Source organism: Carassius carassius, chromosome 45 (assembly GCF_963082965.1).
Source record: "Carassius carassius chromosome 45, fCarCar2.1, whole genome shotgun sequence".
In the NCBI taxonomy this organism is placed as follows: Eukaryota; Metazoa; Chordata; class Actinopteri; order Cypriniformes; family Cyprinidae; genus Carassius; species Carassius carassius.
In genome coordinates, this window is record NC_081799.1 from 23,348,896 (window position 1) to 23,373,637 (window position 24,742).

General features: G+C 40.3%; 1 protein-coding gene across 3 annotated transcripts in view; it reads left to right on the forward strand.

The window, feature by feature from the left end:
• Positions 1-24,742, forward strand: part of LOC132127716 (cAMP-specific 3',5'-cyclic phosphodiesterase 4D-like) — a 244,931-nt gene that overhangs the window by 24,366 nt on the left and 195,823 nt on the right. Inside the window, exon 2 of one of the 3 annotated variants that reach the window (XM_059539760.1) lies at positions 1,324-1,409. The exons of the other annotated variants lie outside the window; for them this stretch is intronic. Coding sequence (XP_059395743.1) covers positions 1,368-1,409 — 42 coding nt within the window. The 5' untranslated portion in view covers positions 1,324-1,367. The remainder of the gene's footprint in view (positions 1-1,323; positions 1,410-24,742) is intronic. 3 annotated transcript variants of the gene reach the window in all.

Genomic DNA, 24,742 nt, shown 5'->3' on the forward strand with positions numbered 1-24,742 from the left:
TTAATAAATGCCGCAATATTGTTCAAGTATCATGTTAGCTAATAGTTAACTAATTTTAACAAATGAAACCTTATTGTAAAGTGTTGCCAGTTTTGGTTTATTTAGTTTGGGTTTTGTGTAAGTACTTTAAAAATGTCTTTGCTTATTTTGATCTATTTTTAATTTAAGTTTTAAAAGTAATTTTTTTATATCATGGACATTTTTTTTTAGCTTTCAATCATTTTTATTTCAGTTAATTTTACTACTTTAAAGGGTTAGTTCACCCAAAAATGAAAATTATGTCATTAACGACTCACCCTCATGTCATTCCAAACCTGTTTATCTTTGGAACACATTTGAAGATATTTTAGATTTAGTCTGAGAGCTTTCTGTCCCTCCATTGAAGCTGTGTGAACGGTATACTGTCCATGTCCAGAAATTAAAAAAAAACATCATCAAAGTAGTCCATGTGACATCAGAGGGTCAGTTAGAATTTGTTTAAGCATCGAAAATACATTTTGAAAAATGTAAAGCACTGTTTATTTCATTTGTATCTTTGTTCTATTATATTTATATGCTTGTAATTTGTTTATTTTCTATGCTGATTTACTTGCCTACAAAATCATCCCACTCATTCCTTTTTTTCCCCTATATAGAGCTATTCAAGTCATCTGGTGAATTATTATTATTATTATTATTATTATTATTATTATTATATATATTTTTTTCATATAACAATATATATTGCAGAAAAAAAATATATCGCAATGTGAGTTTTTTCCAATATCATGCAGCCCTAGCTAGTGGGCTGCTGTGGACACGTCATTCATCTTTCTTCTCCTCTTTGTTCAATCTGTTGCTGATTTGCATGATTTGCTGGCTCAGGTTTGTTGCATTACTCTACAAAGCTGGATTCATCCCAACTGCAGTCTTACAGTGGGTATTCTGTTCGTCTGTCCTTATTTTAATATTAACTCTGACCCCATCACTCCGTTTTAAAACCTTGTGAATTTTCTCGCTAGCTCTCTATAAAGAGTCTAATTTGAAGCTCTGTTCATGGGCAGAATCATTAACAGTCTTTAAAGTAGCGACTTGATTTTAATAGTTTGATTGTTAGCATGTTGATAAGCTAACAGCTTAATATATATAGGGTGTGCAAATATATAAGTAGTGCACAGAGCAGTTGGGTAAATTAATGAATGTTAGCTATTATGTTTATTTATATATCTGTTCATTCATTCAATCATTCATACATGTCTTCAATACCCATAGCCATGTCTAAAGTGCTTCTACCACGTCTATTTTGACTATTTGACCAGCTTTATTCTTGTTATTCTCTTCTAGCACTTTGACTGTGTGAAGAATTACATGCTGGAGTATCTCACAGGATGAAAAAGATTGATTGCACAGCGGCAGACCCTCCACAGACTGTGAGTGCATTTCAGTTCTTCTGTACCCTCACTGTACAAAGTGTAAATGAGGAATAAATCCCATAATGTGAATCTTGGGAATTGGGGTGAAGCAATTTTATTACGTTCCACTAATTTGTCATAGAGAAAGCCTGTCGGCTGTAGAAGAGCCATCAGAGCCTGCATTCTTACAGTATGTTCACTACTCTCACTTTTTTAAATTGCAATCATTCTTTGCCTCTGAGGTTTGATGAATCATTCTAGGAGCTCTGGGTGATGCATGTAATATTCAAGACTTTTTGCAAGGAAAAATGATTTGCAGCAAAGTTTAAAGGCAACAATGAAATCAAAGGGACTCTATTTACTTTATCAATACACACTATTATTGTCAATGATTCACCAGTGCATGCATGCTATTCCTCCAAAAAGTTGTTTGTCTGTATAATCTTTTATTAATATAAATTCCATACAGTTGCAGAAGAATAAAATAAGGTCTTGTTCTCATAATCAGAAATACATTATCAAAGTAAATGGGTTGCCATCACTTCTTGACTTTTTAACATTTTCATTTAGTTTAAGTGCTCTGTAAAAAAAAGATTTTTCGACAAAGTGTTTTACAAGAAAATATCGCTTTTAATTTAACATGTTACTAGCTGATTGTTTCTGATTTGAACAATTTATTTGAAACTGAGTGAAAATTGCTTCCACATCAATTTTTGTCAGTGAATAATAAAAAACTGAATAAAAATGAAAACTTATACACTTATTAAAAAAGACCACTAAAATAATAAAAACTATGTAAACCAAAAAACTAGTCTAAAACTAATTGAACGACTAATTGTCGTGGAAAAATTCATTTATTTCAGTAATTCAACTCAAATTGTGAAACTCATGTATTAAATTCAGTGCACACAGACTAAAGTAGTTTAAGTCTTTGGTTCTTTTAATTGTGATTCATTTGGCTCACCTTTAACAAAAACCCACCAATTCACCTCAGGCTGCTATTAAAATCATAATCACAATCTAACAGCGTTCTAATCATGTGTTCATATTTTCATAGACAGGTTTTCATGTCATTTTTATTTTAAAAACATTCATTTTCATATCCGTCTTCAGATATTTGCTTACTCGAGTGCTCGTTTTTGAAACCTATTGATGATCGAAATAAGAAATTGCGTTTGGTGTGAACGCAGCATAGGTTGCATTCAACGTCACTGGGTCTTGTAGGCGCATAAAATTGCTGGTATTTTTTGTCTAGCTTTGCAACGCATACTGCACTTTATTTTCTTTTTCTGCTTGTTTGTGAATTTTGTTACATGTATATTTTTTAATTGTTTAATTATTTTAAAATTAATAGTGTACATATTTGGTTAAAATCGATTCCCTATTTTCATTTTCGAAAATTTTTTTGGTTGGTCTGATCGATTGTGCAATCGATTTTCGAACTAAAAGTGACAGCCCTAATTGTTTTCTAAGAATTAAACCACAAAGTATTTTCATTACTTCAACAATAACTGAAGTAATATAAAATCTAAAAAACCTTAAGCTTATTTTATTTCAGCTAGTTGCAAAGATTGTCAAAATTTATTTCGTTTTAGTTATAATTGTAATGAATTACCCTTACTAGTCATCGGCAAGAAGGAGGCGGGAACCGGCGGACAATCAAATAACATTTTATTAACTCCAAAATAAACACAAAACACGGACCCTCACGGACGACTGGTGCGCTCAAATAAAACCAAAACACAACTAAAAGCCCAGGCCTGGTCCTCTCTCGTCCTTCACTGTCGTCGCTCCAGTTTTATATCCTTCCATATCCTACGTGGGACTCGAGACTGGCAGTGGGTCGCAGGTGTCACTGATTTCCCAATCCGGCCTCCCTCCTTGTTCCCACGTCCCTCGGCCCCGCCCCACTCGCCACATACCCCCATCGCCCCTCGCAGGCCGGGGGATACCCTCGAGACTGCGCTCTACTCCCCCCACCCTCCCTCCGGGGGGGACCGCTCACGGGGACATGCGGGAACCTGGGGGTAGGACAGACGAGGCGAGAGAAAAGGAGATGGAAGGAGGATCGACAGAGACGAGAGAGGGGAGAGAAAAAAAAAAAAAAAATTCCGGTTCCCAGACGCACTGCTGCTCGGCCCTCCACCGGCTGGGCGATCTCCTCCGCGGTGCCTGGCGGTGGCACTGGACGGCCCTCGGCGGACGGCACGACACCCCTCCGCCGCCCGGTGGACGGCGACGGCTCCTCCGGTTTTGGGCAGCCGGCAGGAGTCCCCCGTTCCCTGCTCCTCCGGATACCTTCACGGAGGCAGCAGGCTCCGGCCCCCTGGCGAACGGCGCCGACTCCTCCGCTCCCTCACGGACGGCAGCCGCCCCTCCATATCGTGGGCGGTCGGCAGCGAGTTCGCCCGTCCCCGGCAACTCGCTCCAGTCCAACGCCTCGAGCGTCCATGGCGGCATCCTCCTCGCCTGCTCTGTGGCACCGCGGATTCACCACAGCGGCGAGGGATCTTCAGCAGCGCGTCCCTCCTTCTCCCGGGCTTCGGCACCACTGTAATGCATTAAAGCCTTAATATTCATCCGGAAGAAGGAGGCGGGAACCGGCGGACAATCGAAATGAAGCTTTAATAACAAAATAAACACAAAACAGCGCACCAGCCCCTCACGGACGACTGGTGCGCTCAAATAAAAACCAAAACACTACTAAAAGCCCAGGCCTGGTCCTCTCTCGTCCTTCACTGTCGTCGCTCCAGTTTTATATCCTTCCATCTCCTACGTGGGACTCGAGACTGGCAGTGGGTCGCAGGTGTCACTGATTTCCCAATCCGGCCTCCCTCCTTGTTCCCACGTCCCTCGGCCCCGCCCCACTCGCCACAATAATACTTTATTTATTTATTTTTATTATTGGGCTTTTTGATTTCTGATTATTTCTAAATTACAGTAGTCAACATTTTAAGTGGATCAAAACCTTTTATCAAAAACCTAAAACAAAAATCATATCTTAGAACAACTTTGAACTTTTTTGACCCACTTCAAATGTTAAATACTATATTTGTAAAACTTACTTGGAATTTCTGAGAGAAAACCTATATTGAAAACTATATTGACACATTAAAAAAGAGCTAAAACTAAAAAATAAACTTAATAAAAACAATAAAGAAAATTTTAACAAGGAAAAGTAAAACCAAATGAAATATAAAACTTAATCAAAAGCCATAGTCATTTTTGAAAAAGAACGTAATAAAATTAACATAAAACAAAAACAAATTTACAGTTTACCAATTAAAGCACGATAGAAATCTAAATATTAACTAAAATTATAATAATGGCACTAAGGTAACATTGATGGTGTATATGCATTTCTAGTCCTTAAAAATGACCTGAGCCAGAGTTGATATTTATAAAACTGAATTGAGAACTCTCCTTAGTCTCCTGAGCTTTGAAAAAGTAACCTCTAAACAATAGAAGCCAATAAAAGAGGTTGGCAAATAATGTTCACAAATCATTAGAAACATTAATGACTTTCCATCTGTAAGCCTTATTGTCCATTTTGTATCTTTAAAGTCTAGTATTGAATCCCCTGGAGTGCAGCAGCACTATTTTCCTCCTCCTGTGGCTTTGTCATCGGCGCGCTGTGATTGGCTGATTCTTGTAAAGGGCACAACCCGTTTTTTTGATGCCTTTTATTCATAGGTTTGTGTTTATCCGTACACAGGCATGTCATGTAGCATCTGTCTGTCAGATAGACGTCAGTGTCCTTTCATACGCACGCACACACATTTCTGCTGACCTCAGAGCGGTACATTAGCTGTGGTGAGGAGTCCCACATGTTTGATCGCATCCTGATAGCTCCTGATTCAATCAATTTGATCTAATTAACAGTAATAGAAGAAGATCTTACCAGTAGAAGCCTGAATTTTCCCAGATCAAAAGAAGACGATGCAGCATCTGCCTTTCATGCGCACTCAGCAGCCCACTTATCAAACAAACACTCTTCCTGGATCTTTTTAATAGAAAATGATTATGGTGTTCTTTCGCATAAACATACGCAAAGTGACACTTGATGATTTTCTTGGTCCAGTAAATCTTATAAAAACATGTACAGGTCACATTTTACCACTAAATCAAAAAAGGAAGAAAAAATTTATTATATTTTGTATAGAGAAAATTAAGCTATTTTAATATTTATATATTAAGAGTTTTTTTTTTTGCCTATGTATTTGGTGTTTATGTATTTGTTTAAACTTTGTTTACTTTTTTATTAGAACAATTAAGCACATCCCTTGAGTTATGTATTTATTTATTGATTGTTTTAGACAATTTAGACAACTGTTTACACAGTTGTTGCCTATTTATTTAGACTTTTTATGTATTTGTTTATTTTTTAAACTTTAACTTCCCTGCAATTGATTGATTGATTGATTTTATTCAGTTATTATTTTAGATAGTTTTTCATTTATTTAGACTATCTACACAACTGTTGTTTATTTAATATTTGTTTATACTTATTTACTGACTATTTTTGATTAGAACAGTTGTCATTACTATAATGTCTCTGGGTATTTTTCTTTTCATATTTTTGTTTTATTTTCACTACAGTATTAAAGTTAATCTCTTGAAAAAATGTCCAGCAAAAAAAAAAAGATTTAAATTGAAGCTTATATTTAAAGGCACAATATGTAATTTTTCTGCTTTAAAAATAGCAGAAATTACTATATCTATGTTATATATTTTTTTTAGTTGTGTACTTTATCCCAACAGTTTCCACAAACTTTCAAATTCGGAGAAAATTATAGTTTAATTAGAAGACACGGCACGTTTCTTTATTTCCGTTATGTCGCCCGTCTATGGGTTCATATAACCTTTGACCCCTCTAGTTTATCTAACTTCCTGCGGAACGTCAAATACAAAGGTGAACAGAAGCAAAGAAGAGACGAAAAAGAAAAAGTAGTAGCTAGCCTTGATCGAGACTATTATATTTTATATTTATATTGTTTATTATTTATACCTCAATCAATAACTTCGTTATGGATCATGATTATGCTTTGCCTGCACGTTCTGTGAAGCGCAAACGTACGGGTGAAATAAATGACCTGAGAAGGTTTTGGGTCAAGAGAAGAAACAAGACACGGGTAAACATTGGAGCTGCATTTCCAAGATGGAGAGAGCTTCGTGACAAGCTGAAACGATAGAGAGATGCCGAACTCGCTTGCATTCTAATAAACAGGTATGCATCCATTCAGCTAACTGTATCTATCCGTATATATGGTGAAACGATGATGTCTTGTGTAAAACGCAGACGGACTAGCTCTCATGTATAGTATAATGTAAATCCACATTTGTTCTATATCTAGCTGGATAAAGTAGCTTCAAATGCAGTTCACTATCTTGTTCGATATCAAAGTATAAACGTAATTATAATTATTAACGAAAGGCGACCATGTTTTTTAACATATATTACTACTAGCTAGATGGAATATTGATTTGATAGGGGTCTGATAATTCATATATCTCTCCGTTCGAAAAGACGTGATTGTCAAAATACTAAGTTAGAATGAGTGCAGAATGTGGGGAGCGACAGAGCGCGTGTTCCAATGACAACAACTCCCATGAGCCCACGCTCTTTCCCGACGTCATCAAAGTACGTCTTATGTTATTATTTTGATTGAGTGACCCCTGGTGGCCAAAAATCCCATACTGCACATTTAAAGGTACAGGTTGTATGACCTGCCACTAGAGGGCGCACTACCAAAACAATAACAATCGTGTGGTTTAATGACGCTAAGAAGGAGCGTGGAATGATGGGATTTGTTGTCTTCTACCCAACCGCTGCTGGCCATCAATCAGACGATGTGAAAACGATTACCACTTGTTCAACAAATATATACACTCGTGTACATTCAAACATAATAATTGGGCATACATAGCAAACGCGAGTTCAATTTGCACTAGTAGATTATATACAAAGTCAATGCAAAGACACGATCCGACTATGGATCAGACGCATCCTCGCGTGGCTCTAGAGATGCGATGCACCGCGTTTGGTGTGTATGCCACCTACATACTAATCTTGTTGATCATTATAATAGCATACGTTTTCTGTAAAGATACGAATCAAAACAACTCACCTGTCGAGTAAAACACAAGTGAGATTGGCATCTCTTTCTAGTTGAAGTTTGTTGCGAAGCTCTCTTCATCTAGAAAAATGCAACACTGATATTGATCCTCGCGCTTTCTCTCTTGTCCCAAACTCTTCTTGGGTCGTTTGGTTGACCCGTACGCTTACATTTACGGGATCTGTCCTTGTCGACAGAACCAGCGGCAGACGGTAAACAGTAATTATGTTCCATAAATAAGTAACACAATCCACCATAAAACGTGCAAGAAGAAGTAAATAAGGAACTGCTTGCAGCAAGCTAGTGGTTTGCTGGACGCTAGACACTACTTCCGCATTTGTCCACGACACTGTTGTCATGTGGTTTCTACGTCAGTAAAAGCGGTAACAAAGGGTAACTAACGTCATTGACAGGCGACTGCATTGCCCGTGTCACTGTTTAGAATGGGAATTTTCTCATGATTTACAAGTAGTTGAAAACATTAGGAATATTGTTAGTAATCAGCTGGACAAAATATATAACACTAGCCTAGTAGTTTTTGGATATTTTACTGCAAATATCTTACAAATTGTACCTTTAAGACTGCATAGATCAAGCTATTTATTATTTAGACTTCTTTATTTAGACTTAGTACATCCTATGATGTGTAAATACTGCTAAAAAATATGGCTCATTTCTTTATGCAGAGATACTTATTTTGCTTGATTATGTGGTGAAGAGTAACTACATGTTTCTGACAGGTTTTGAGAAGTTCACCCAATCACGTGACCTCATTTGTCGACCCCTTTGCGATTGAAACAATCACAGAATCACAGAATACATACTGTATTCTGTGAGATATAGAGAGATCTGTATCCATAGCAGGAGGTGTCATTCTTGCCGCGCTGTATTCGCGTGCTGTGTAATCGTAGCAGTGTGGACATGTGCGTACAGTACATCCCCTCTGGTGGTGGCAGAGATTGTCTGGCCGCTGCTGCTGCAGTGCATTAGGTCCTGACGGCTGTCTGGATGACTGCTAGTGTACAAGCTGCAGTAATGGGACAACACACTGCAGAAACCACAGAATACAATGGCCTGTCAGAGACATAGTGGATCTGACTGCGTACCCTTCACCCATCCCTGCCACTTACAATATCAATGAGACTCTCCCACCACCGACCCATTTTAACAAACTCTAGCACTGCTTCCTCACACGCAGTGCTGCCTGCTGTCCAGTTACATCTGGAAAAAATCTGTATTTTATTTTAGAGGACAACTATACTTGTGTTTTTTAAAGAAAGTACGATTGCTGCGTCACTTAAAAACTTGCAGCCAGTGCTGATTTAGCAATAACAAGAGTGTTCTGTTGGTTGCTAGTAGGGAGGCTCGGATATAAATATTTTACATTTAGCAGACGCTTTTATCCAAGTGACTTACAGTGCATTCAGGCAATAAATTTTTTTACCTAACATGTGTTCCCTGGGAATCAAACCCACAACCTTTTGTGCTGCTAACGCAATGCTCTACCACTGAGCCACAGGAACTATTATTTTGGCAGAGACTGATAATTAGGCATGCACGATATTGAAACTTTGCAGATCAGATATGCCAATATTTTTCAAACCATTTTGGCCGATAGCTGATACCAATATTTTTAGATTTGCTTGGAAAAAACACCAAGTCTCTCCTGTGCAGAGATTATAAACAAATTATTTTTAATTTTAGTTTGTTTTTAACAAAAAATTACTTGGTAGAATTAAATAAACAGCCTTTTATTTTATTTTTAGCCTTTTAGTCTTTTTTGAAGTCTCTTATAATTCGAGTAAACTTAAAGATCAAAATAACTATAAATCGGTTACTGTATTTTTTCATAATCGGTTAATAATCAGTTAGAAAAAACATATTAGACATTAGTGAATAGATCTGTATATTTGCAATTATTAAACTTAAAAGCAACTTGTTTGTGTTAGACGGGCATTACTGTTGCTGCTGCTGCAGGACTCTACTAACGGTTGAATCCGGACATATCATTCATTCCCTGATTAAATGTGGCGATCCAAAATAGTGGATCTAGTCATCATTCAGACCAATTTTCTTTAAAGAATGAGCAAACTACTGACATGATCTTATCGCTAGCACACCCTGAGCACATGTATGCTGTTTGTCTTATCGGCCATGGCATATCGACATAATTATTAATATCGGCCCGATGTCGATGTCAACATTTTAAGCCATTAACGTCCGATTCCGATATCATTCCGATAATAATGTTCATCCCTACTGAAAAATATCAATCTTTAAACTTGACAACTGATATGTTGGCCAATTAAAGCTAAACTAAGTCCAAATTTGTATATAATTTTTGAGCCTTATTACAAAAACGTCTTTATCAAATTTTCCCTGTCATGCCGATAACGATAACATTACAGAAGAACATATTTCAGCCGATACTGATGCCAAGGTGTTTTTTAAGATGCTGTGTATTTTATATCATTGATAAATATACGTAGATGCCTCATTAGTGACTGTTTCTATGGGCCGCTATACATAAATTGTCCGCAATATTGTAATGGACAACTTGACGTCATTCACCATAGTATTCACTGAATATTCGAAAGATGCCGCAATCCTGCACAGAACGGCTCAGTGGCTCTGTGAGAACCTACAGTATGGTGAATGACATAAAATTTCAAGATGGCGGCCGCATCTACGTGCCTGGAGCCGTCGAATGTGGCATCTATACTAGGGGTGTAACTGTACCTGTATTCGTACCGGACCGTTTCGGAACAGGGCTTTCGGTAAGGTGCATGTGTGTACCGAATGACGGAATGCAATATTTTGTGCACGGAACATAAGTACATTTTCGTGTTTCCAAACGAACATATTAAGTGGCGGAAGTCTCCGCGTCCACCGCAAATCCTGCCCTGCAGCTGATTTTAAGGCCAGCGACACACTGGATGCGTTGCGCAAGCGTCTCAGCTGCGTGGCGTGTCCGTTTTTAATTCGGCTCCCATGTTAACAGGTTAAAGCTTGCAGACTGCCTGTGTGAGACGCGCGGAAAACGCGTGCATGCTAGAAATAGAACCGACGCCTATTTTTCACGCGACACGCAAGAGTGTTGGAAGCGTTTCCAGGCAAATAGAATAGGAAAATATGTTTATATGTCATTTTGTACACAAATACATATTAATTCATGACACTTTGATGTTTGAAAGTCTATAGGTTGACAAATTCGGATATAAATGTAATTTAAAAAATAAATTAATAATTATCGATTTTCAAATATTGCACCTGTCAAACATAGTATATTTTGCCGTCAATACTGTTGACGGTGTCCTTCATCAGTAGGCTTTATATTTATGCTCAACATGAAGTATAGATATTGTTGTCGTGAAGACGAGAGCCTGGTCTGTCGGCGGTCTCCCTCTATGTCACTGATGAAGAGTCCGCCACTGCTCGCTTCTGGGGAAGGGAATAAAGGTAACTTGGGTCAGTGTGGATGTAAACAAATGATGGCTTACTCGCAGAGCACTCTCGTGCAAGGTGTAATTTATTTACAGTGCCAGAACACAGACGGTCCACAGTGAAATATAGATAGACAGGTGAACACAAAAACCTAAAAAGTACCAAAAATGAAAATAAAAATAAACATAAAGATGAAAACTTTCCAAAACGTATCCACAGTAAATGGTTTGCTTGAGGCACCGCAGTTGCACTCTCGCTCTGACTTGGTTAACAAGTCCTGATTATGAGTCTGGCCTCCCTTTTTATAGGCCAGACTCCGCCTTCTTTGAAAACACCCATTGAGAGGTATAGATATATATTTAAATTCTTACCAGTTACCTTATACCCACCAAAATGTTTATCAATCAGCATTTCTCACTGGTAATTATCAAATAAATACATTGTAATAATACATCATTATTAACAACACCGAAACACATAAATACTAAACACTTAATTCACATATAATCCCCCTTAATCACAAGACAATGGTTTCACCGGCTTTGGCGGCACTGCGCAGGCGTGACCCCACTATTTTGCCTTTAAGTATCCGCTCTTCGTCTGTTCGGTTTGGCCGACGCAACGTTTACCCGCCAAAGCCCGACTATGCCCATACAACAAACAAACGAATGTACGAAGACACGTGAACAAAACCCAAGACATGGACGATGTGTGTGTGTGTGTGTGTGTGAAATGATCGGGTATGCTTATGGACTGAAGGGGTAATGTGGTGTGTAGAAATGTCCGTGAGCCATCGGACCGGCATATGCAGTGAAGAGTGAATGGGGTATGTATGCAAGTGTGTTTGTGTGTGCGTGCCAGTGCTGCTCCCTCAGCGGTGACAATAAGACAGATTTGTCACATTACCTTCCTCCTCTTCAAGCCGAGTACTGGCCGGAAACCTGGACAGATAGTCGGCAACCACGTTTAGCCTTTCAGGTCTGTGCCGGATCTTAAAGTTAAAGGGCTGGAATGAAAGGTACCATCTCATGACTCTGGCATTGTGATCTTTCATAGAATGTATCCAGGTCAGGGCTCGGTGATCTGTCTCCAGGTCAAACTTTCTTCCGAGGAGGTAATACCTTAAGCTTTCCAGGGCCCACTTAATAGCGAGGCACTCCTTTTCAACTGCAGAGTAGCGAGTCTCCCTTGGCAAAAGATTACGGCTGAGGTATACAACTGGCCTCTCATTTTCTCGGGTTCCCTGGACCAGGACTGCCCCATGTCCCATAGCGGAGGCATCTACCAGGACTAGGAACCTTTGAGTAAAGTCAGGACTTTGCAGGACCGGACTGGAGCACATCTTCTCCTTCAGAGCTTGAAATGCCGTCTCACAGTCTTTGGTCCACGGGACCGGATTTGCTATGCCTTTGCTCAGCAGGTTGGTCAGGGGTGCGGCAACAGAGGCAAACTTTGGGATGAACCGTCAGTACCAGCCCACTAGTCCTAGAAACGACCTCACTTCCTTCTTGGTATTTGGTCTGGGACTTTGCCGGATGGCCTCCATCTTGTCAACTTGAGGACGTAGTTGCCCATTGCCCAGATGATAACCCAGATAGTTTGCCTCTTGTTTTGCCCACTCACATTTTGTCACATTTAATGTTAATCCTGCTTCTGTTATCCTTTCCAAGGTCTGTCTCATGTGCTGTAAGTGCTCTTCCCAGGAGTTGCTGTGTATGACTACGTCATCCAGATACGCTGCAAACCACTCCTCACATCCTTGCTAGACCCTGTCCATTAATCTCTGAAACGGTGCAGGAGCTCCATGCAGTCCGAAAGGAAGCACAGTAAAATGGAAGAGCCCCAACGGCGTCTTGAAAGCGGTGTAGGGTCTGGAAGTTGGCTCTAGGGGTACTTGCCAATATCCTTTGCAGAGATCTAGTGTAGTGATGTACTTGGCTTTCCCTATTCTCTCCAGCAGATCATCTATCCGTGGCATCGGGTATGCGTCGAATTTGGATTGGGCATTGAGCTTACGGAAGTCGATGCAGACACGTAAGGATCCATCCTTCTTTGGGACTATGACCATGGGACTGCACCAATTCAATTCAATTCAATTCAAGTTTATTTGTATAGCGCTTTTTACAATACAAATCGTTACAAAGCAACTTTACAGAAAATTATGTTTCTACAATATTTAGTAGTAGCTAGTAGTTTGTGCACGTTTGACAGGATTTTAGAAAAATAAAAATAATAATAATAATACAAGACGTAGTCAGCTAGATGATGAACTATCAATATTATTAATTAATTGTAATTATATGTTGCAGTCACACATGTAGCAATAATTGTTAGTTCTGTTTGTTGATTCAAGGTCAGGATCATCTGGGGTCCTCTGAGGGTCAGCATCATCTCTTCTCAGGTGTTCTGGATCCAGACTGGAGCTTGTGTAAATCCTAGTTACCACGGGATGTAAATCCCGTGGCAAAACATAGAAACAAAATAGAGACATCATTAGCATAGCTGCTGATCCAACAAAGTAAAATTAGTTTAACCCAAGCTAAAGAATAAAAATGCAGATGCAACTACACTCACAATTTAAGAGATACATTATTCGAATGCTTGGCGAAAGAGATGCGTTTTTAATCTAGATTTAAACAGAGAGAGTGTGTCTGAACCCCGAACATTATCAGGAAGGCTATTCCAGAGTTTGGGAGCCAAATGTGAAAAAGCTCTACCTCCTTTAGTGGACTTTGCTATCCTAGGAACTACCAAAAGTCCAGCGTTTTGTGACCTTAGGGTGCGTGATGGGTTGTAGCGTGGTAGAAGGCTAGTTAGGTACGCAGGAGCTAAACCATTTTGGGCCTTATAGGTAAGTAATGATAATTTGTAACAGATACGGAACTTAATAGGTAGCCAGTGCAGAGACTGTAAAATTGGGGTAATATGATCATATTTTCTTGACCTGGTAAGGACTCTAGCTGCTGCATTTTGGACGACCTGTAGCTTGTTTATTGACGAAGCAGGACAACCACCTAGAAGTGCATTACAATAGTCCAGTCTAGAGGTCATGAATGCATGAACTAGCTTTTCTGCATCAGAAACAGATAACATGTTTCGTAGCTTGGCAATGTTTCTAAGATGGAAGAATGCAGTTTTTGTAACATTGGAAATATGATTTTCAAAAGACAAATTGCTGTCTAATATAACACCCAGATTTCTGACTGTAGAGGAAGTCTAGTTGCAGATTGTAATCTACAAGATTCTGTGTGGTGTTTTTTGGTCCAATAATTAATATCTCTGTCTTATCCGAATTTAATTGGAGAAAATTATTTGTCATCCAATCTTTTACATTTTTAACACACTCTGTTAGCTTAGATAATTGGGAAGTTTCATCTGGTCTCGTTGAAATATATAGCTGAGTATCATCAGCATAACAGTGGAAGCTAATTCCGTATTTTCTAATAATATTACCAAGGGGCAACATGTATATTGAAAATAGAAGGGGACCTAGGACGGATCCTTGTGGCACTCCATATTTTACTGATGATAAATGAGATGACACCCCATTTAAGTAAACAAAATGGTAGCGATCGGACAGGTAGGATCTAAACCATCTTAGAGCCTGCCCTTGAATACCTGTATAGTTTTGTAATCGATCTATGAGTATGTCATGATCTATGGTGTCGAACGCAGCACTAAGATCAAGTAAGACTAGAAATGAGATGCAGCCTTGATCTGACGCAAGAAGCAGGTCATTTGTAATTTTAACAAGTGCAGTTTCTGTGCTATGGTGGGGCCTAAAACCTGACTGAAATTCTTCATACAGATCATTTTTATGCAGGAAGGTGCTCAATTGAGCAGACACAACTTTTTCTAAAATTTTAGACATAAATGGAAGATTTGAAATAGGCCTATAATTTGCCAGTACACTAGGATCTAGTTTTGGTTTCTTAATAAGAGGCTTGATAACCGCCAGCTTGAATGGTTTTGGGACGTGACCTAAAGATAACGACGAGTTAATGATATTGAGAAGCGGTTCTTCGGCTACAGGTAACAGCTCTTTTAGTAATTTAGTGGGTACAGGATCTAATAAACATGTTGTTGGTTTAGATACAGTGATAAGTTTATTTAGCTCTTCCTGTCCTATATTTGTAAAGCACTGCAGTTTATCTTTGGGTGCGATGGATGAAACTGAAGTGTTAGACGCTGTAGAATCTACATTCGCTATTGTATTTCTAATGTTATCTATTTTATCAGTGAAGAAATTCATAAAGTCATTACTATTTAACGTTGGTGGAATATTTGAATCAGGTGGCGTCTGGTAATTTGTTAATTTAGCCACTGTGCTAAATAAAAACCTTGGATTGTTTTGGTTATTTTCAATGAGTTTGTGGATATGCTCTGCCCTAGCAGTTTTTAGAGCCTGTCTATAGCTGGACATACTGTTTTTCCATGCAATTTTAAAAACTTCCAAGTTAGTTTTTCTCCATTTGCGTTCAAGACTACGAGTTACTTTCTTGAGAGAGTGAGTATTACTGTTATACCATGGCACAGTACGTTTTTCTCTAACCTTTTTCAATTTGATGGGGGCAACAGCTTCTAATGTATTAGAGAAAATAGTGCCCATGTTGTCAGTAATTTCGTCTAATTCATGTGTATTTTTGGGTACAAATAGCAGTTGAGATAGATCAGGCAGGTTATTTGCGAATCTGTCTTTGGTGGCTGGAACAATAGTTCTGCCCAGACGGTAACGCTGAGACATATAGTTAATATCAGTTATACGCAGCATGCACGATACAAGGAAATGGTCTGTAATATCATCACATTGGGGTACAATATCTATAGCAGTAAGATCGATTCCATGCGATATAATTAGATCTAGTGTATGATTAAAACGATGAGTGGGCCCGGTGACATTTTGCTTGACTCCAAAGGAGTTTATTAGGTCAGTAAACGCAAGTCCTAATGTATCATTTGCATTATCAACGTGAATATTAAAATCTCCCATGATTAGCGCCTTATCAACTGTAACTAGAAGGTCTGAGAGGAAATCTGCAAATTCTTTTAGGAATTCTGTATACGGCCCTGGTGGTCTATACACAGTAGCCAGAGCAAGAGATACATTAGATTTCTTTTGCATGTCTGACAGTGTAACATTTAGCAGAAGTATTTCAAAAGAGTTAAACCTGTATCCTGTTTTCTGGGTAACATTGAGAATATCACTATATATTGTTGCAACACCTCCTCCACGACCAGTCTGACGGGGCTCATGCTTATAACAGTAGTTTGGTGGAGTAGACTCATTTAGACCAAAATAATCATTTGGTTTTAGCCAGGTTTCAGTCAAGCAGAGTACATCAAAACTATTTTCTGTGATCATTTCATTTACAATAACTGCTTTGGGTGTGAGTGATCTAATATTTATGAGCCCAAACTTTAAAAATTGTTTTTGTTCATTTACTTTACATTTTTCTGGTTTAATTACGATAAGATTTTTTTTAGATCCTACATTATATTTTGACCTCACTATTCGGGGAACAGACGCAGTCTTAATAGTTTTTACAGCACAAGTACTTTTATCATTTAAGCGGGTGGAACAAAACTCATCATAATAGTTATTAGAGAATTGTCTTACTAGTCACATGGAGCGAAGTGTCCTGGAGATGTTGTCAGAGAGCAGCTCCGCTCCGATTCTGCTGGGGTGTAATCCATCAGCGCGAAACAGCCTAGGACGCTCCCAGAAAAGATTCCAGTTATTAACAAATAGCAGTTTCTGTTCTTTACACCATGACAACAACCATTCATTTAAAGCAAAAAGTCTACTGAACCTTTCGTGTCCTCGTCGATACGTGGGCAGTGGTCCTGACACGACGATCGTCGCCGCGGGCGTCGTGCTGCGAACCGTCTCGATCAGGCTGCTGAAGTCCCTCTTCAGCGTCTCCGTCTGCCGCAGCGTGGTGTCGTTAACCCCGGCGTGAAGCACGACCGCTCTGGGGCTCTCGTCGACCTTCAGGATCGCGGGTATCTGCGCAGAAACATCGAGAACACGAGCACCAGGCAAACAATGAGTGTGCACTTTACCTTCGGCTAACGTAGCACTTACGTGTCGGACGATGGAGTCTCCGATGATCACAGCGTCGCGTCCTGTCTCGCGGAGGGGAGCGAAGCGGTTCCGGATGGAGATGTCGAAGGCAGGAGGGGGAGAAGTCATCGCCCGGGACCCGGCTCGCGTCCTCCGCTGTGGATGCACCCAGGGTCCGTGGTGTCCCGGCGTCGCAGTGAAGGACATCTGGGAAGATCGCGTCCTGGGTGCACCGGGCCTGTGCAGAGAAACACACGGAGTAGACGTGGTGGGACTGTTAACAGATCGCTGTATACTTACCCCGGACTTGTGAGCGTCAGCCCGGGATGATTCCAGCGCGGTTCTCCGCTCTCTCAGCTGGGCCTGCCTCACCTCCAGGTCGCGAATCTGCTTTCCCACGGCCTCGAGCTCGAGCTGCACAGATTGGAGACATTCATCCGCCATTAAAGCAAGTAACAGTGAGTACAGCAGTGGTAATGTGTGTGAATAGAGTATTAGCAATGTTAGCGCAGTTAGCTGCAACCACGCCGCTGATGCTAACGGGCTAAAAGCTAATAGCGGACCCGGGAGATCAAAATAAAACTAGTGATAGCGAGGCGCTGATTGTTTTTGTTGTAGAATACAATAGAGGATATATTCACACGTTATATAAACGGAAACGGAAACGGGTGGAGTCGGCAAGGTGTATGGTGTGGTGTATTATCTCTGTCTGTCCAGGCCTTTGACGAAACAGAGTGGGGAACTGGTCTAGTAGGTTCTGCAATTCTTGGCGCTTGATGTCCTCTAAATGAGTTAGACTCACCACAGATGCTTGCCTCTCTGCGACCTCAGACCCATCTTCCTCCTCCACATCCTTCACCATCCGTACCATCAATGCTGACTCAGGTTTTTTTTCTGGTGATTCCCTCCATTCTCTTAACAGGTTAAGGTGGTAGGTTTGTTTGGACTTCCCCTTGTCGGGATGGTGAATCTCATAAGTCACTGGCCCCATCTTACGGACCACAGTGTATGGCCCTTGCCATTTCGCCAGTAGCTTGTGTGTTTAGGTTGGTAGTAAGAGTAATACCTTTTGACCTGGTTGGAACTGCCGTAGTTTTGCATGCTGATCATACCACCGCTTTTGTGCTTGTTGTTTCGCCTGCAGGTTTTCTTTCGCTTGTTCCCGGTACCGTTCTAGATGGTCTCTCATCTCCAACACGTACTGTACAATGCCTTTCTCCTTGGTTTTGGTTGCAGGACTCTCCTCCCAGCTCTTTCGCAGGAGGTCCAGCGGTCCTTGCACTTGCCAACCATAAAGTAGCTCAAACGGTGAGAAACCTGTCGACGCTTGAGGAACTTCTCTGTAAGCAAAAAGGACAAAAGGTAGCCACCTATCCCAATCTCGTCCCGTGTCTGCAACAAACTTCCGCAGCATATTTTTGAGGGTCTGGTTGAACCTCTCCACCAGGCCATCGGTCTGTGGGTGGTATGGGCTTGTTTTAATAGCGGTAATGCCCAACTGTCGGTTCAGTTGCCCCATGAGCTTTGACGTAAAGTTTGTCCCTTGGTCCGTCAAGATCTCCTCTGGTATTCCTACCCTGGAGAAGAGTTGTACAAGGCAATGGACATTTTTTGGTGTGGTGATGGTACGGAGTGGGAAATCCTCTGGATACCTCGTTGCATAGTCACTGATTACCAGGATGTACTGGTGACCTGTACTGCTTTTCTCCAGTGGCCCCACAATGTCCATAGCAATCCGCCTGAAAGGTTCAGAAATCACAGGGAGAGGTTGCAAGGGTGCTTTGTTCCGCCGGGTCACAGCACTGGTTTTTTGACATATAGTGCATGTGTTGCAGTGTGTCAGTACATCAGTATATAATGTTGGCCAGTGAAAACGTGAGCTGATGCGTGCATATGTCTTTTGTTGGCCTAGATGCCCAGCCCACGGAACTGTGTGTGCTAAGTGCAAGACAAGTGGACGACAACAAGTTGGTACAACAAGACGGGTCACATCATTGACTTGCAAATACAACACATTATTCAATAGCTCATATCTCTCATTACACAGATTAAATGGTTTATCAGAAGCAGTTTTCCCAAACAAAGGTTTCAACGTCTCATCATTTCTTTGTAACTCAGCAATATTCCCTGGTACCTGCCAGCCACTAACATCGACACCCTCTACAGAACGCTCAGAGACTGGTGTACCGAGGTACTTCTCAAGCCTTCTTTGTCGGCGTGACTTTTTCGGGCCCTTAGTCCCGCCCTGCAACAGACTAAAATCAAGATCTGGCAGTGTCTGAAGACCTGCCCTGGCTTGCGACCGAGTAATGGCGGGACAAGAAACTTCCACCGGGTTTACAATGGCTTTTTCAGAGACTTTAACATTGGCTTGTAAAAGTTCATTCAACACTGGTAAGTCTTGTCCAAGAATCATGTCTGTAGGCAAACTGTCAACTATAGCAACATTCAACAGGTACACTTGATCTTGTACTTCCACCAATACCTCAGCTCTGGGGTACTGCTTCACATCTCCATTTACACATTGAATAGAGGCAGTATTCAGATAGTCAACATTTGTTACATAACAGGATTTCAACATTGACATAGAGCATCCAGTGTCCAATAATGCATGTACGGAATGTCCATTAATAGTCTCTTTGCACATTGTTAGACTCTCCCTCACAGAATGTAGTTCAAAATCTCCCTCTCTTGGCACATAACAGTACCCTGTCAGCTTAGCTTTACGTGCAGGACATACTGCTGCTTTGTGCCCCGGCTGCTGACAGTAAAAGCATACCAGTTCTTTCCCCCCTGCTGACTTTGGTTTTTGCACATTGTCTGACAGTTCAGCACGACCCCTCTCAGCCCCAAAGTGCTTTAGATGGTTGAGTGCGTGGACCCCCGCGATGAGCGTTCTGGTATTGCTGAGCCAGCTTAGCCGCCGCCAGTCCTGAAGTTGGCTCATGCTCTTTTACCCAGGTGCGAGCATCATACGGAAGAACCCGGAGTAGTTGCTCAAGGATAATGGCTTCACCAATCTCCTCCTTGGAATGCTCCCTCGGTCGTACCCATCGCTGATATAGGTTCTTTAGGCGATGATAAGTCTCGGATGGCGACTCTCCAGCTGGAACAGTAGGTGTTCGGAACCTCTGCCGATATGTTTCTGGTGAGATGTTGAATTTCTCCAGCAATGCCTCCTTCAGTTCAGCGTACACCTCTGCCTGCTCCTCATCCATCGCCAGGTACGCCTCCATATAATCCCCCCTTAATCACAAGACAATGGTTTCACCGGCTTTGGCGGCACTGCGCAGGCGCGACCCCACTATTTTGCCACAAGTATCCGCTCTCCGTCTGTTCGGTTTGGCCGACGCAACGTTTACCCGCCAAAGCCCGACTATGCCCATACAACAAACAAACGAACGTACGAAGACACGTGAACAAAACCCAAGACATGGATGATGTGTGTGTGTGTGTGTGTGTGTGTGTGTGTGTGTGTGTGTGTGAAATGATCGGGTATGCTTATGGACTGAAGGGGTAATGTGGAGAAATGTCCGTGAGCCATCGGACCGGCGTGTGCACCCGCGTTGCCGATGGGAAAACAACAGGTGAGGACGGGAATGAAGAGTGAATAGGGCATGTATGCAAGTGTGTTTGTGTGTGCGTGCCAGTGCTGCTCCCTCAGCGGTGACGATAAGACAGATTTGTCACAGTCACCTACAGCAGCAGCAGCGCGCCAGCGCCGCGTCAGGCACGATTCTGGTGAAGCAGGCCTACAAGCTGGGATTGGTAATGCTGCACTGTAATCATAGTTATTTATTTATATTTTTCATTATATTTTATTATATGATATTGGTTTGAGACTGAGAGTATTTTATTTAGTGGAGAACTTTGCAGCAGTATTTTATTTCTTATTCTTCTTTTTATTTTAAATATATTTTATTAAAAAGTATTAAAACAAAAGTGTATAGTAATAACCTGCAGTTTAATGTTTGCATTTCTTTCCCTTACTGTACCGAAAATGAACCGAACCATGACTTTAAAACCGAGGTACGTACCGAACCGTGATTTTTGCGTACCGTTACACCCCTAATCTATACATATCTATGGTTTACATGGCATTCTGAGTAGTTGCTAGGGTGTTTTAAGCAGTTGCTAGGGCTTTTGTCCGTAGTTGCTTACTGGCTGCTAGGGTGTTCAGTTAGTTTCCTGGGCTTTCTGTGGTTATGTAGTTTCTAGAGTGTTGTAGTGATTTAGGCGGTTGCTAGGTGGTTGTTCCAGTATTTAGGTGGTTTCTTATTGGTTTTCATTAAAGTACCCAAGTCTAAGTCTCTAAATATTACACAGGTCTCTCCTCCAATGTAAATTTAATTTTTTTTTACCCCGATACGTTTTATTTTCCAGGCAAAAATCACAAGGCCAAACAAAATGAACAGTACATCTCTGATTTCAGTATGAACGACAGCAGTGGTGAAGCTTCCCTTAGCGAACGCCTCTCATTATTATAGAGACTTGAGGTGGCCTTATGAAAACACAGTCTTATTATCATGGGGGCTTTTTATTTGATTGCTCCATGAAATCCTGGCAGCTTGCAATTTTTCTGCTGTTTCTCTGAATAGAGTTACTTATTATACAGGATGACCAGAGCACCTCAGAGCAACAGAAAAACAAACAATAGTGCAAACAATAACTGTCCCCAAGGAGAAACTCGCCTCTCTACACAGACTTTCAAAAGAAGATGCACTTGACCTACTTAAGAACACTCATAAATTCAACTTAGCCAAGACCGGCAGCGAGAATGACCAGGCTCAGAGCGACAATAAACACCGGCGTGCAGCAGGTGCATGACTGCGTTCATTTGTTTTTCTTCAATTATGTCCTACACTTTATTCATACATTTGTATGTGGTTTGCAATTTTAAACCAATTACGCAAATGGTCCAGTGCTGAAGGACGAGGACTATTGAGCCGTGGCCACACATTTAGCATAGATAATCCCTCTTCATTGTGCCGTTACTAACGAACCCTTGAGAGGTGCGTTTGAATAGGCAGCTAATGTCTGTAGGACACGCACAGCCACGTGCACTTGTGAACAGAGCATGTTTGTGCAGTCCAAAATATCCAATTGTGCTGATTTATTCTACACCACAGCTGGATCTATAAACCGCAGATGAGTATATGGTAATAGGATGTTAAATCAATTAGAAACCATGATGTAAGCGTACTTTACAGTGTAATAACCGGGGTGTGTTATCAGATTTGTCTGTATGGTTGTGTTCAGGCTTCCCTCTTAATTAGTTTGCTTATTAGCCGTCGCTAATGATGATTTATTACATAATGAGAATGCTGATACGAAATACGATGTTATCTCACTACCACACAGGAACCCCAGCTTTTTGATGAGCTCGCATTGAATCTCAAGTGAAGAATAGCAAAAAAAAAAAAAAATAGATTGGCTGCCACCTGACAAAAGCAATGCATTCCGGTTAGAAAATTTGTCTGACTTTGATCAACTTTGCAGCCGCCTTGCGATCACATGTGCCATCAGAGTACCGCGAGAGCTAAAGGAGACTAGCCGTGTAGGTCAGGAACTGCAGTTGCTCAAAATCGTCTGTGAAAGCCTTGATGATGATGACACACACATTTATTCTCATTGGTTAGATTCTGTGATGACAAGCATGACGTGTTGCATGTTTATTTTAACAATTCAATTCTTATAATGTTCACAAATCTGTGTTTTTATAACAGTAAAGCTTTTTTAGGTAGTCACACTTATATTAAGTCACGTTTATTAAAAAAACACTGATAAAAGGATAGATACCCACACTTTATTGTCATTTAAATATAGGGCTGGGCATCGATTCAGATGCCCTGTTTCGATTTGATTTTGATTCACAAGCTCTCGATTCGATTCTTGATTTTTTTTAAGTTTTTTTTTTATTTTTTATTACATACAGTGAATATAGCTTTAATACAAATACTATTTAAATTTCTGAAAAATGAACCGTAAACCTCAGTTTACAAATGGTGAATTTATAAAAAGAAATTAAGTGCCACTGTCAACTGTTTACTGTTAAAATTAAAAAGAAAACGTGATTATTCCTATAAAAATAAAGATTTATTAATATTTATTAGCATTGTTGTTACATTGAGTATTAGGACTGCTAAATATTAATATAAAACGTTACCTCAGCGCAGATTAATTCTATCATGTCATTGAATGAAAGACCATTCATTCATCGTAGCAATAAGGATAAATTGGCAATTAAAGAATTAGGACCACCAAAACCAAATTTAAACATCAAACAAGAATCTACAAAGGGAGAGAAGTTGAATAAACAAGGATTTTCGAGGATTTGGTATGAGCGGAGAAAAAGGCTAGCCGGCTGCGAAGTAGCTGACGCTTTATTTTGCTCATTTACCGCTGCATTTTGTTCCATCGCGAGAGCGTAACGGACATCGCATGGACAACTACAGGCGTCACCGAAATGCATCATCTCTCGGAGAAGGTGAAAAAACACGAAAGAGCAAAGATGCATATGGATAGTAGGGAGCAGTGTAATGTAAGGGAGAAATGTAATATAAGTGAGTAATGTAAGTAAGCAGTGTAATGTAAGTGAGTAATGTGATATAAGTGAGCAGTGTCTGGCACACTGGCATATTGCACCTGTCAAACATAGTCTATTTTACCGTCAATACTGTTGACTGTGTCCTTTATCAGTAGGCTTTATATTTATGCTCAACATGAAGTATAGATATTGTTGTCGTGAAGACAAGATCCTGGTCTGTCGGCGATCTCCCTCTATGTCACCTACAGTAGCAGCAGCGCGCCAGCGCCGCGTCAGGCACAGGATTCTGGTGTGTAAAGACACAGAAAACGCAACTGACACGCAGCAGAAACGCCACGCTCACGCCACGCAGCCAGTGTGTCACCGGCCTTAGAATCAGCTGCAGGGCGGGATTTGCGCAGAACGCAGAGACTTCCGCCACTTAATATATTCGTTTGGAAACACGAAAATGTACCTATGTTCCGCAAACAAAACAGTGGCGGATCTAGAAAATTTTGCATGGGGGGGCAAAGGGGTGGCAAGAGGTCTTGGCAGGGTGGCAGGGGTACATGGAATCCCTATATATGAATTGCTTTAAAAAAAAACACAAAAACACTTTTAAACTACAGTAGTTATTGTTTAATCATGCCCTTACACACTACAACGTTTTTTAATTCACAACACACACACCAGTTACGTTTAGACTACTTAATTCTATTGTATTTGTTATTTCCCCAGTTGTAACCTGGTTTCATTGCTGTGATATCTGAGAGGAATTGGATTTAATAGGACTGCTTAGGCTTAGCTAATCAAATGATCGATCTCCTAACTGGCACTGTATTGTGTGTTGTAACGTAACAGCCCAAACTAAAATTGGTTATTTTTATTTAAAGTAATTAATTAATTATTAAAGCGATTTAAGGGAATAAAGAAAAAGAAAGGCTTGTTGTATTAGTGAAATAATTGTAACTATTTGCAACTAATATTTTATTTTTAATTTACATAAATGAATCAAGGAAATTATAGCATATTTTCAATTCAAAAAGGCAAAATGTAATAAATAAATGAAAAAAGTTGAACTTTTCTATTGTAAAACAGTCAAATATTAAATTATCTACTTACATTTTACCAGGCGTTTGTTAACTTATTTAATAATTTTGACATTGATGAGCTAGACCGCTGAACTTTTAGTCTTCCTAAC